Below are 14,291 nucleotides of genomic sequence, written 5' to 3' on the forward strand. Positions count from 1 at the left end.
CTCCCGCATTACCATAATGAAATTGAAAAGAAATTGAAATGGAAATGACTGCCACCCTGTGACTCAGTCCACATGACGCCGGCAGGCAGGTAGAAAGCGAGGGTGAGGGTGCTAGAGCTGCAATACAGAAGCTCTTGCTTTTAATGTTCTCCCCTGCTTCTGAGCGAGTGGCACAGACAGAGGACTCATACAAAAAGAGGTGAAAGAGGCCATAAACAAGCAGAATGTAAAGGGGCGTCAGTGGATAACTGGTGTGAGAGCTTCTGCTTTTACGGGAAGGTGACAAATGTTGTAGCTGCAGTACAGAAAGAGAATAAAACAACTTGCTTAAGAATCCTTTTTTTATACTAGTCAAAAGTTTGCCTGTAGGAACATTTTAATTTACCGATCTGGTACTGTTTGACTGTGTTACTGTGGCAACAGTGACAAGATCAGATTCAAAAGTGAATATGAGCTCAGAAATAAGTTTATCATCCCGACCCAGGCATCGCTGCTACAGCAGGTATATTACAGCAGGGCAAATGTTGTTTACTGACACTATAAAAAAGCGAAATCCTCACATGGTGCAGCTTGCTCCTTCTCTGTGGGCTCCTCAGCTTTGTGAGACTGCCCTTTGATCTTGTTCACCAGCATCAGCAGGCGCGCTTTGATAGATGAATCTTGATCGTCCTCGTCTTCCTCCATAGGGATTCCTGCATGGCACAAACAGATAAACATCCCTATGTGCACAGAGAGCAAAGCATATTAAGGCAATATCTCAGCCAAGCGTGACTTCCTGTGGGGTCGGCGCACATGTCCTGCGTATAATGCGCGAAGCAGGATGTACAGAATGTCATATTTCTTTTCAATTTCGAGTCGATTTTGTTACTGCTCTCCGTACGGAGGGTGCCACGGCAGGTCGGCGCCGCGTGGCACGCCTGAGACTGCCATTAGGTCGGTTGTGCCACAGATGGTTGGCCAATTCAATTATTTATCAAAACATTGAGATGTCAGTGCAATCCGAGAGGCGCTGAACCTTAAAGCCGCTGCCGAGAGACAGAGACAGATGCAGAGAGGGAAAAAGAAAGCATTTGTGGGAGAAAGGGCTGCTACGATTCAGCTGATGTTGACACAATGGCAGCTCAAGACAGTGATGACAGAGACTGTCTCTGTTTTCTGGATATTACATTCCATTTTGTCCATCTTTAATTTTCAATCCACACTGCCTTATTTTGCAATCTATCAGAGCAATTAAATATAATTGTATCAAGCCTCAGAACAATTATGAAACCAACAAGCAGTTTGATAAAAAAAAAAAATAAAAAAAAAACTGCATCTCACCACAGTGGAGCTGCAGCTGGTTGTGAAAATCATACAGTTCCTCCTGGATGTCTGTTGGACACGGACAGTCCTCGCCCATACTGAAGGTCAGCAGCATGTTGATCTAAGACAGAAACACAAACTCAGACACTTAAATACACATAAACCACGTCCGGTTAGTCCTCCCATACTCTAGTTTCAAAAGCGATAGACCATGTGATCACATTGCAGGGTTCACAGGGTCAAAAAAAAAACAACGTAAGTGGTTAATTCTCACTCTGCACTCACAGAAGGACACCATGACAAGTCATTAAAGTAGCTGTGAAGCACTGGACTGGTCTCCAGCTGTGACCCTGATGGGATTCTGTATGTATGTGTGTGTTTGTCTGTGTGTGTGTGTGTGTGTGTGTGTGTGTGTGTGTACTCTCACTGGTGCAATGACACCACAGACAAGAAGGATGAGTTCGCCTCGAGGCTTTGCTGTGTGCTTTCAGAGACATTTGGAGCAAGGACCGGCTCTTATTCACTGGGAATAGAAATGAGCAAATTCAAAGATACAAAAACCAAAAAGGGGAATCTGAGGGCGAGGAGAGAAATTATGTGTCATCATGTATGTTACATTATATAACACCTCACCCTGAATTATCTAGTTACACGCATCATTTGAAGCAGTGAGCCCACAGGCGTTTCCCGCTGTTCAGATATTATAGATTCATTTTTCCCTTTCTTGTAAGAATAATCAGATATAACTGATGCACAGTTCATGGCATGCTCCCCTCTGTGGCTGATTTGCACCTTTCTGTCACATAAGCATCACTAAGGTCACATGGCGGACATGTGAGAGCTGTCAGGATCACATGAACAGAGGTGCAGGCTGTCATGTTGTTGCCGGGGTAAAGATGTCACCGCTGCACTGGAAGCTGGTGTTAGCACAGATCAGCGGTTACCAGATTATTTAAACCACGGCATTGCTTCATGGTGATTTTATTTCATAATGCAGCCCTGCCTCTAGACTTGACCAGACTTATTCTCCATCAAAGGAGAGTCAGTTTTGTGACTGCAAACAAAGAAACAGTGAGTAAGAATTAAGGGGCCCTGCACACCTTCTGTACACCGGCGCTGGGGACTTCACTTCTCTGGGGAGTGCAGGAGGGTGTTCCTCACTCTCCAGTTATCTTTGTTACACCTGCCCACATTAAACCCAAGCAACAACCAGTGAAAGCACCTCTGCAGGTGTGCACGGCCCTTTTAAACACCACTTAGCACAACATTTGAAGGAGTAACCGGTGATGCGAAAGACCTTGCCTTTATTCTTCACTTACTGTATATTTCATATATTTTTCTTGCATCAGATGTTCTGTCTATTCTTTTTTCCTCTGATTAATGTTTTTTTTTTTTGTTTTTTTTTTGCACAGGAGGTTTTTCCTTACTCGGCTCGTGGTCACATTTCTCCTGCTACTCCTGAGGAGTTTTTTGCAGTGTGGCAGGGTGCACTGTCCTGCTGGCCAGTCTGGGAGTGCAGTTGCCGTGAAAGGGTGGTGCACATCAGGTGGCATCCACATGAATGCAAGCACCAAATGTTTACCAGCAGAACATTGCTGTCATCGTAACGAGGTGATATTATTCCCTTTCTCAAAGTAACAAATTAAAAAAAGAAAATAAACTCTGAATAAACTAAATAAAATATTAAATATAACTCTACTTAAAAGATTAAATTAGCTTTTTTTGTACGTATTTGACAGCAAAAACACACACGTTTGCCATCATTAATTGATTTGTGTTGCCAGTGTTTATTTCTCTTGATATGTTTGAACATAATAATAATACTTACATATGATGATGTATACATCATAAAAATGTATTCAGCGTATGTTTTTTATATGTGATGTGTTTTGGCTCAGACCGACCTCCACTTCCTACCTATGGCCCCATCTCACCTGCTCTTGAGGGGGCGATCTGAACTCTTTGGTCTTCTTCGCGGTGACGGCGGCAGACATGTTGAGGGCCAGCATCAGCTCGTTGTAGCGGAACTTCTGGTTGAACTGCAGCTTGGAGACGAAGCTGTCGGAGAAGGACACGATGGCCTCGATGCGGTGTTTCAGCTCGCAGTCGCAGAAGTAGTGCAGCAGCTCGCACATCTGGGGAGCAGACAGGGGGAGGAGACGACAACGGGGAAAAACAGTGTTACATCACCGCCGCACACCTAGACGCAGCTGTCAGGAGCCAGCCTGTTAGGAATACATACAAGCCGCCTTATGGCTTGCACATAATCCAACTTATTAAAGAGACATTTCTACCCACGAGATCATTTGTTCAATACGAGACGGCGCCATTTCATGTTTGACTGACTTCTGAATGGTACTATAACAATGGAGCAGTTATGGAGCATGTGATTGAGAGCACAGCTGTGTTAGTCTTTAGGAGTGAATTGGCACTTGTAGATGAAGATGTTCATTGACTTGACATGTTTTGCCGAATTACCTTCGGTGGTTTACAAACATGTAAGCTGATGACACATCTGGTCACGTGTGCTCATCCGTTACCTGCCGCTTGACGGGCTCGGGCAGCCTCGTTTCCAGGAGTCCCTTCAGCGGCTGTTTGGCCTCTTTGGCTGCCTCCTCCTCCCCCGCCTCCACCGCCTTCTCCTCCGCCCCCGTCAGTCCTTCCTTGTCTGTGGCCCCCGTGGCTCCCTCCTCACGTGTCTCTCTGAAAACATTTGGGTCAATGAGCAGTAGGATCTGATGAACGTCCTCGCTCCCTAGCACACCCATAGTCAGCAAGGTGCTAATGAGTTTCAGGATTGGCACAAACTGGTACTCCACACCTCCTCCAACCGGATCTCGGATGTGGTGCCCACCCCCCTGGACAGCCTCCGTCAACATTGTTATGGATTTCTCTTTCAGTGTATCCAGTGGGATTTGGGGGCTGTATAGATGTTGCCCCATTTTGGTGCTAATGAAACAGGGCGGGGCAAAGTTGAGGCGGGGTTTGAGAGAGGTGCTAAGCCCCACGCCTGGCGGGAGGTGCCTCTTGGAAGCATCGGAGAAGAGGCGGATGGACCGCGTCTCGGCCGTGACGGGGATGATGAACTCATCTTTCATCATGAGTCGCGCCTCCTTGGCTGTCTCGAGGTGGGTGCTGATGAGGACATTGTAGAATCCCTCGCGTAACATGCCTGAGAGGTACTGATTGTCGATGGTGTATAAGAGCTGCGACTGGTCCAGGTGGCTGCAGAGGGCGTGGGCCACGCGGGTGTTGCCTAGGGCGCAGAGGGCGCAGTAGAGCTTCAGGGTGTGATAGTGGAATATCCTCAAGTCCTCCTGCTCAGACAGCTCCATGATGTCAATACACCTTCAAAAAGAAGAGAGAGAGGATCAGCTAAATCAATCAAGACAACTGACAGGTGTTATTTACCACACAGGATAACAAAATTGGCCTGGGTAGAGTTTCCCTGTTGAGTTTCTGACCTTGAGTTTCGCTCTGGAGTTTCAGTGTAGAATTTAAAACACTTCAAATTTGAACATTCAGTTGATTTTGCACCTGTTCTCCTCAGGAATATGCACAGCCAGCATCTGCAGGGGCTCCACACACTGCACCACCCAGCCGTGTCGCTCGTTGACCCTGGCTGTTTCCACCTTGAGGAAGGTGTTAGGCATGCGGCTCCACAAAACGGCATTGATGGTCTGGACGTCTAGACGGGGCGGACACTGGGGCACCGGGTTCTTGTGCTCACTCTTAAAGATGGCTGACGACAGAGGCATAGAATTCTGGACAAGGCAACCAGACATGGATGGGGTGATTTAAGGAGGATCACATGTTTTCATCTCCAAACACGCATTTAAAATGCCAGTAAGACACCTTACTTCCTGCTCTGGTGCAGAAAGTCATTTTGAACCGTGTGAATAAACGACAGTCATTTTTCTAAAGAAGAAGACAGTCACAATCTGTCTCAGAGTTATTTATCATGCTAATAGTGTCAGTGCTACCTTTCCTGCTTAGTCACACAGTCTCTGACAAGCACCCATCTTTTTGGTTAAGCTCTTGCTAGTATTGCTGGTGTAGGCATTAGCGTGGTAAAATATTACTCTCATTGACCTAGCTAGAGGGACTGCTGCATAATCTTGTGTGGGGGGCTACATCACTGTGTGAGGTACAGTAAGTAAAAATTGAACACACAGTATCCTAAACTGATACTGTGTGTGTTCTGCTTCTGTCTTGTACATTTGTCATGTCATTACAGCCACCAAACACCAAGCAAGTGTTGTAACGGAGCAAACAGGGGACTCTACCTTTATTTTAGCCAGCTCGAACTGGAAGAGGTTAGGACTGGTGGGTCGTACAAACACGGCAGGGAAGAGCTTGGTGTTTGGTTCCACCTGCAGCAGAGAAAGGAGCGGCGAGTTAATAACAGGTCCAAAACAGGAAGTGAACATCAAAGGCTTGAGGAGCGGCGAGAGAGCATGACTTGTGGAAAGCAGCTTAATGACGCATCATGAAACGCCGCTACTTAAGTGTGCGCGTGTGCATGATCATCCGAGAGTGTCGGCTGGTGGGATGACTCAGCGCCCGGGTGAGTTTCAGTGAGGGAGAACATAAGAAGATTAAAACCTTCCTAAAGTTCTTAAAGATTAAGTTCTTCTGAACAGGCGAAGACTAAGTCTGAAATTCAACAATGCTGACGTCACTGCGCCTTCAGTGAAATATGCAAAGAGAGAAGATGAGTTCAAGGTCAAGAGGATAAACTGCAGACCGATGGAGGGAAGAGTGGACTGACAGTTAGACAGGTAATGGCTCACAGGTGGATCGATGCTTTATTGAATAAATGGCAGAGGGTACAAATGAATGGTCAACAGGCAAAATCACAAAAAGTAGTAACCTTGAATATACAAAAAGTCCTTACAAAGTTTGAAAACACTCCAAAACAAGTTCAGGTTTCATACAAAATGTGGTTATTCACATCATTGTGTCCACAACTGGACTTCATGTCTGTCATGTCATTGTATTACAGTTAAAAGTACGCTGAAATATGTTTCTGCAGTTTGATCAGTTTTTTCAGCAATCCGTTTTCGCCGTAAAGAAACAATATGGCAGCATCTTCTGCAAAATCTGAGTTTATTGTTTAAACAGTTTGAACGGAGTTTGATGAGACACCCCTCACTCAGAATGGAGAGAAGTTTAATATTGTTCATTCATATACACTACCAACTTTGTAGCAATGCTTTGTGATCTGTAAAGTTTCTGTTTCAATACCTGGTAAGATGTTGTTATCTCCTTGCCATTGACAGTGAATGTCAGCAGGCCGGTGGCCAAGTCTATCAGACAGCCCATCTCTAGGTCCACGTTGCTGCGACTCGAGGTGTGAGCAGCGTTCGTCACATCGCCACCCCACACCATGTAGCAGTTGCTCCTCTTCACGCTATCAGAGTAAGAATATCAGTCATTCAACATGTCTTGACTTCGAATTTGGTTGACAAAAACTTTTTTTAAGGCCCGTTTTTGTTTGTTTTGTTGCATGCTTTAAGACTTTTAACATCAGCTTATTAAAGATCACTCTTTGGGTCCTGACTTTATAGCTACATTATAATGTCTCTGCAAACCCAAAAGTTTGCAAAGGCATTATACTGTAGCTGTAAGCATTTAAAAAAAAAAAAACATTTTGAGTGTTAATGGCACAATAACTTCCCCCGTGTAGATTAGTGTAATTCATTATCTGTTTATACAGCATCCTCCAATTACTGGTGCCCACAGGAGGAGTTATAGTTGCTGACAAAAACACAAACAGGCACGTTAATCTGCCTAAAACAACATCATAATTTCTCCTCAACAATTTAGTGCTTGGACGGTTGCAAAAGGAAATGGGGTTTTCACTCCTCACCTCTCGTGGACTCGGCCTCGCTCATCACCCAGGGTTACGGTGACCGTTCGGTTTTTACTGAGGTTGAAGTTATTGCTATAGTAATGGTAGTCGGGAGTAACCCATCCAACCCACACGCCGGCAGGGTCCTGACCGGCGAAGACTCTCACCGAGTGGTAGTACTGCAGGGACACATGAGAGAGTTAGCTGAGGTGCGCAGCAGATGTCGCAAGCAAATGGTTAAAAAAAAAAAAAAAAAGTCATCCAGTACCGTAGTGATGCTGCTGTAGTCCACTCTTCTGCTTTCGTCACTGTGCCTCACAGATCTCAACGGATATCTGTAAGAAACCACATTCAACAGGTTTACTATCAAGTCCAAACCAGGTGAGGGATATAAACTGACAGAGATTAGAACTGAAGACATTTCCTGGGCATTGTAATCCCGTTTTTGTCAGAACATTATAGTATCTCAGTTAGTTTTCCTTTTCACAGTCTGGTCATATGTATTTATTCAACCAAATTTCACGATTCTCAGGAGCTGAGTACCTGTGCTTGATTTTAAGGGTGTCTTCCTCGTGGACTCCGTTCATGTCTACGACCGGACAGGATTTGAAGACGGAGTGGAACTCTACAGGCATGCTGAGACGGCAAAACACCATGTCACCGTTGCTGTTCTGGGTGCCGAACGTCTTGTGGGTGACTTTAAGACATGGAGGGCTGTCGACGGTGCCGTCAATCCTGGTGACCTTCAGAATAAAGGAAAGCATTTGCGTTCATTCGATCATAACTCCTGTGATCATATTACAACAAATATGTAACTAATTTCATTCATACTGCAATGTGGTTGTGGTCCTTTGGCACATTGTAAAAAGTAGGCAGACGCTTGCTGAACCACATGGTGACCTCTCGGTTCATGTTGACGGCAAAGGGTTCGAATCCTTCCTGAAGGCCGCACATGGTGTAGTACTTGAAGGTGCTGGCGTCCTTTCCCAGATTCATGCGACCCACCTGGGCCAGACCGAGACTACACACAGGAATAAAACCTGGAGGACGGCCGGAGGAAACGGGGGAAGGAGAGGGAAGAGAAGCAGAGAGAGGACACAATAAGAACACACACACACACAGGAGGAGAGGGTGCAAAAAACAATTTCAGCTTTTCCAAAAAGGCAATCTACGAGTGTCACATTAAATAAGGGTGATTCCATTACAGGGAGCCACTTATTTTTCACTTATAACCCCAGTGTGGTCCTTCTGGGTTAATGCTCCTTGCTCTGCATGTTAAGTCTTTATCAAAAAGATGACCAACAAGTATTTCTACGATCACCTTATCAGTCTAACACTCTGTAATGAGACATTTCCTCACCATCCTCAGTTTCAAAGTCAGTGAAGCAGAGCTCTGAACCCTTGGTGGTGATGAGGATCTCTCCATTGAGGGTGAAGATCATGGACTTGTCCTCCATGTTGATCATGCAGCCCACCACGTCCCCGGCGTGCCAGCAGCGCCCGAACAAACGGCTGCCCATGTTCAAACAGTGACCCTGTACACAGTAGATTAAAAGCATATTACTCAACAGTTGGGAGCAGATCGTAGCTTTTTTTCTATTATGGAAATCCATTTATCGTTTCTGTCATTTTTCAAGCAAAAATGTCAAACATTAACAGGATGTGCTGCTTTTCTTTGTCATTTATGACAGTAAATGAAAGTATTTGGGTTTTTGACTGCTGAAACTTGATTTTCACAACTGGGAGTCACCGGGAGTCATTTAATCTCAATTTTAGTCTTTACGTCAATTATTTTTCCTGCAATAAGTTCAATTTAAACTCTCATCTCTTTTAAGAGCTTAAAGTCTTGAAATAAAGGAAAAAGGACAAGTGGCTCAACAGTATATAGAAAATGTCAACACTACTGCACCACATAGTGTCTAAAACTGCACATATTTAGAGATCGATATAGCTCACCCTGTATCCATCGAAGACGAAGGCAAGCTCATCTGTGCCGAGCTCCACGTCTGGCTTACAGCCAGGTCTGGCCCAGCCCACTCTCATGTCTCCTCCCGTCACAGCCTCGAATTCAAAGTACCACTTCCCGGTCTTCACCGCGTACGTCCTCTCTACTCTGAAGAAGCGCACCTTGTCAACGCTGATCCGCTCAACCACCTGTCCTACTGGGCGGAAAGGGCAGGCACAGTGTCAGGTTGTAGAACAAATAAGGAAATCAGGACTCGAACTGCAAAACAGTCACTGGGTGAGGTCAAAGCAGTCACTTAACACTTGTTTATATCTGGACTGGATAGTTAAGTCATTGTTATCAGAGCATAACACCATTTGTATTTGTGCTATACAACTTAAACACCTGTGCATTTTGACAGGCACACATTCACGAGTCTGACTCACCGCCTTCCTGGTCCGAGGGCTCAATGTTGTATCCGTAGCCAATCAGAGTGCGGATAGCCTCCCGCAGGCTGTCCCTGTTTGACTTCTTGGTGCGCTCGTCCAGCAGAACATATGGGACCAGGCGAGGGTTACGCTTGCTCTTCAGATCCTGCAGGGAGAATACAGGCAGTCAGAGAAAACTGTGTGCACTGTCTCATCAAATGTAGGCCGGCTTAAGGGAGGCCAACTGTTGTGCGCCTCACAAGTGTGCTGACAATCCCCGTAAATGGGAAGTTAATTGGCCATTTATTGCCACTGGGCTACTGCTGCCCATCACTTCCTCTATTTTTCTTGTGTCATTTCCCATAGCTGCACTCCCACTGAGGCTCAACCGTGGAAGCATCATATTAATACTACTTAAGCAGATTTGTGGAGCTTAATTTGAAATCTTGTGCCGACTATGGCGATCACAGGCTAGTTTGTCTGGTCTCTCATCGCAGCTTTCACTGATTTCCCTTTCACTATGGGGCTGAAATGAAAACCTTGTGGCATTTTTCCAAAGCGCTACTCGGTAACCTGGTCACACGCTAACCAAACAGTATGAACATTTACAGGTACCTTCAATTACTGACGGTTAAAAGGTTGAAATAGAAAGTTCACATATGATATCATGTGTATACGCATTATATGAATGCTCACTAACAGGCAGATGTAACTTCAGCTGTTTACACTAGTTAAATTGGCAGAGCAGGGATAAATGGAAAAAACACTAATGTGGAGTGTGTTGATGCTTACTCTGAAGCAATATCTGATTATAGAACTCTTCCCTCTTTCCAGGCCTTTAATGTGTCCAGCTATCATACAGAAAGCCTTGTTTTTCCACACTAAATAGGGTAAAATTAAGGAACCTTCACTAGGAAAAAAGGGCATCGTGTCGTTTTGGAGAAGAAATTCAAGAATTGTCATTATATTTATACTAATAATGAGGTACAAATACAAACTAAGAAATATTTATCTCTTCCATAACTGAACATACAAGCTCAGAGGAAAATAAGTTCCCCAGAACACTGTTTGAAGCTAGAAAGGTGGCAGGGTCTGCAGTTCAGTTTGTTGTTTCACTTTAATCAGTAATGGAGACTAAGAGAGTTTTTTATTTAAATTTGTTTAGACATAAAAAAAAAAAAAAATCATTCAAAGCTAACTCAATTTTGTCCCCCAAATGACATAATGCACCTCTAATGAAAGAATGGTTACACTCAGATTTTAAAAAAAACAAAAAAAACCCAGATGATTCGACAAGATTAACATCATTTTGCCTTGAAATACATGTTTTCACAGTAATAATACATTCTGCATCACATTGTGAGAGAAAATCTGCAAAGCAGTGGAGAATCTGTGATTTCAGGAGAGTGTGTTATATCCAATTTCATGGCAACAGTACCCGAATTCAACAAAAAGCCAGACAAACAAAGGCAACAGTAGCCCTGTATTCGGTTTTAGCACTTCTTTGTCCAACAGACGAGGAGAGATCGGCGCGTTCTGCATAGTACGTTCTTGTTGCCCTTTACTGCAGAACATCTTGCTGCATATCGAATAATGACGTATAGCTGAGAAATGTCAGGCCCAACAAACCATCTGACACTTGCACTTGTAAGGTATAGACTGTATGAGGGGTGAATTAATGAAGCATGAAGGACAAACTGCACACATAAAAAATACAGGAGGGAAAGCTGGAAACAGAAGGAAGAAGAAAAACACACACGCTTCACCCTTGTTAGTGTGAGTTCCTTTTTTGTTTTTTTTTTACTAAAATAAAAGTCTGTTTTACTGTCCATGAAAAAGTGTACCTGCTGAATGCCGTAGGTCCATCCCTGTTTGATGCGGTCCTTGGCCCACACATTGTGTGCATTCTCCGCCAGTTTGTCCACCAGTAGCTCCTGACCTGGGGTCAGTTTGATGTCGGACAGGTCCAAAGGAGACGGCTTATAACCATTGGACATCATGTAGCTTCAGGAAAGACAGTGAAAGATAGTGATTTGTTCTTACCATAGAAATGCCTAAAATATGATATGTTTCATCTATGGTGAATATATAAATGAACTTTTTTGTCTCATGTCTCTTATTTCTTATTACAAACAGTCTGAACTGAGCTTTGTCTCAAACAAAAAATGTGTCCTCTAAAGGGATTTATACACTAAATATAAACCTGCACACTTACTTCTTTGGGAGTTTAATCTTTTTGAGGGAGCTTTCAGCATTTGGGTTAACCTGAACCACACGACAGCCCAATGCCAACAGGGTCCTGTGGGAGAAAACAACATAAAGGGAGCAGATGAATGAAGCTTGTCCTGTACATCGTGTCTAACCCACCACCCGGGTAGCACATGTAGATCCAACAGGAACAATAGAAGGGGTTGGGAGTGTTCAAATGGAGCAGCGATGGGTTCAAATGTGCATGTCCTAATCTGTCAGGAGCGAAAAAAGGCCAAAGAACACCCAGTGGAATGCACTGGGTGTGAAGAGCTTTTGACAAATTTCCTTCACACCTTGCGAGAGGACAAAGTGACAGGAAAAATGGGTTTGATGTCACTCGGGAAGCCATCAGCGTCACCTAGATGTGTCTACCACAGCCACAGATCAAGATTAATCACGGCAAGCCTCAACCTTCTCCCATATCACTTAAGGAGCGTTTATGTAAAGCACTTATAATAAGTCTCACTGGGACCTTTATGGGGAGAACCAGAGCACTGACAAGTGGAAACGGACCAGGAAGACCTGTTTGGTTGAGTGACACAGGAAATGAAAGACCATTTATCTTACAGCTAATGTATCTTAATCCTATATGAGTTGGTACAACTTCATTTAGACTGTAAGTAATGACACACTTTCACATCCTCTGTACACTTTTAACTTCCATCTGATTTTGAGGTAAAATTAACCAAATTAAAATGTCACTATCAGTTGGTTAAAGGTATACTACATGGATTTTCCTTCAACAAAAAAAAAACTAAACAAAAATATATAGACTGCTGACCAACTAAAAGTGTGTTACCGTCTGCATTAGCAGACCTTGCCCTCTTCCTGTGTTTTCTCATGATTTTGCTCTGTTCAGGGTGTTTCCAGGTGATATCCTTACCAAAAAACAGCACGATGTTACATCGCTGTCTCCTGTGTGCATCACAAGCCTCATATCTGTGCTTCTTTTTGACCGAGGTCACCCACAGAGCAGAGGGGGGACAGATACAGATGCAGAAGGATGCACTTCGGCAGCATTCAAACTAAATCTGAAGGGTTTAGGGTTTGAAGGGTTATTTCCCATTCCCATTTTCCCATTATTAAATCTTTTGGTCTTCTTTTGTTTTGTATAAAAAGAATGAATGTCTTGATATGACTGGTTAATCAGAGAGAAAACAGTATTCAGTCTACAGTTTTGTTTGTCCTGCCACTAAATGCAGTTATATAGAGATTAATGCATGACCAAGCAGGCATGGAAATGAAGTATAAATGAGTAAGAGGAAAGAGTTTATTTGAAAACCAGATAAAAGCTGTTCTTAAAACTAAAAAAACAAACAAATACCACTTTGATTGCTTTCCCTTCTTAGTACAAGATTAAAAAATATAATTTGGAGAAAAAAAATCAAAATGGAGATAACTGCTTTTGCAGATGAATCCTTCAAATGTCATAATAATATTCCTTAGCAAATTCCTCAGATGAATTTTGCATCAGAGGAAACACTGTCAGACCTACAGTGGTTACAAGTGTTAATGCATACCGTTCCACACTATACACTCACATCACAACATATTACATGCGAGTTAGCTGACTGAACTAGTCTTAACTGTATCTACCTCCAGTCACATGTGTGATGCTCCTAAATAATGCTAATAAACAAGCAAACAAACTCATCTGGTCTTTTTTTGTAATTAATCAGTCTGTTCTCTCTTTGACTTCCTCCCACACTCTCTCTTTCTTCTTCTCTTCAAAGACACAAGCGCAGCGGGTAAAATCAATCCACAAATGCTCAACGTACTTCAGAGTTTCTGTTGACATCTGCAGATTGTAGTTCTTTTCGGTTTCTGGCAGCTTGGAGAAATCCACCAGGCACGGATGCTGCCGCTTATTATCATCCCTTATCTATGGGGAAAAAAAAAGAACAGTCACAGAAACAATACTTCAGCTTTCTCTTTGTTGCCTGCACCTTTGGTCTGCAGTAGCTCTTACGTCTATGTACGTCACGTGGGAAAGTTTACTAAATATATGCGTATGAAACACACAGCCTTGTAAGTCACTGTGTCACTGTGAACCAACAAGGAGAGGGGAATGTGGTTTCGGCACAGGCTGCTACTGGTTGCAGTGATAAGACAGTCTACTCTAGTGAACATGTTATGAAAGAGGAACAAGGGAGCATGTTTTCTTGGGGGAGGTAGAAAGGTGTACGACTGGAATACCAAGTGAGAGGTGTAAGTCCTCTCTCGAGGCTGCACCTCATGCCAAATAATCCCTTTGGCAATGCTGCTCAGAGGAGGCGGCATGGCAATGGCGGATGTTTACCAAGAAAACATGCAGGGCTGTGTACAGATATGCAGCTGTGTGCGTGTGTGGGTCCAATGAACACCAGCCAGCTCTTTTGTGAATAGTACAAGAACTCGACGGGAAATCTCTTCTCTGGCGGTTCTTCCTCAGAGAGAATTATATTTGTGCGACGAACAATAAATGAAAAAAATAAAAAAGTGTCTTTATGCAGCAGGGGGATAAATAACAAAC

General features: G+C 43.7%; 1 protein-coding gene across 4 annotated transcripts in view; it reads right to left on the minus strand.

Annotated features, from left to right (window-relative positions):
- The window catches only part of LOC119005103 (ryanodine receptor 3-like), a 112,053-nt gene that overhangs the window by 44,777 nt on the left and 52,985 nt on the right, over nt 1-14,291 (minus strand). For all 4 annotated transcript variants that reach the window (XM_037072595.1, XM_037072593.1, XM_037072594.1 and 1 more), the window contains exons 22-38: nt 13,558-13,661; nt 11,745-11,828; nt 11,374-11,533; nt 9,548-9,695; nt 9,113-9,315; nt 8,517-8,691; nt 7,988-8,196; nt 7,700-7,899; nt 7,425-7,491; nt 7,175-7,335; nt 6,550-6,715; nt 5,589-5,675; nt 4,840-5,066; nt 3,843-4,650; nt 3,237-3,437; nt 1,321-1,423; nt 561-692 (exon numbers count right to left, since the gene is read on the minus strand). In XM_037072595.1, coding sequence (XP_036928490.1) covers nt 561-692; nt 1,321-1,423; nt 3,237-3,437; nt 3,843-4,650; nt 4,840-5,066; nt 5,589-5,675; nt 6,550-6,715; nt 7,175-7,335; nt 7,425-7,491; nt 7,700-7,899; nt 7,988-8,196; nt 8,517-8,691; nt 9,113-9,315; nt 9,548-9,695; nt 11,374-11,533; nt 11,745-11,828; nt 13,558-13,661 — 3,235 coding nt within the window. The remainder of the gene's footprint in view (nt 1-560; nt 693-1,320; nt 1,424-3,236; nt 3,438-3,842; nt 4,651-4,839; nt 5,067-5,588; nt 5,676-6,549; nt 6,716-7,174; nt 7,336-7,424; nt 7,492-7,699; nt 7,900-7,987; nt 8,197-8,516; nt 8,692-9,112; nt 9,316-9,547; nt 9,696-11,373; nt 11,534-11,744; nt 11,829-13,557; nt 13,662-14,291) is intronic.

Source organism: Acanthopagrus latus, chromosome 16 (genome assembly GCF_904848185.1).
Source record: "Acanthopagrus latus isolate v.2019 chromosome 16, fAcaLat1.1, whole genome shotgun sequence".
NCBI classification, from domain to species: Eukaryota; Metazoa; Chordata; class Actinopteri; order Spariformes; family Sparidae; genus Acanthopagrus; species Acanthopagrus latus.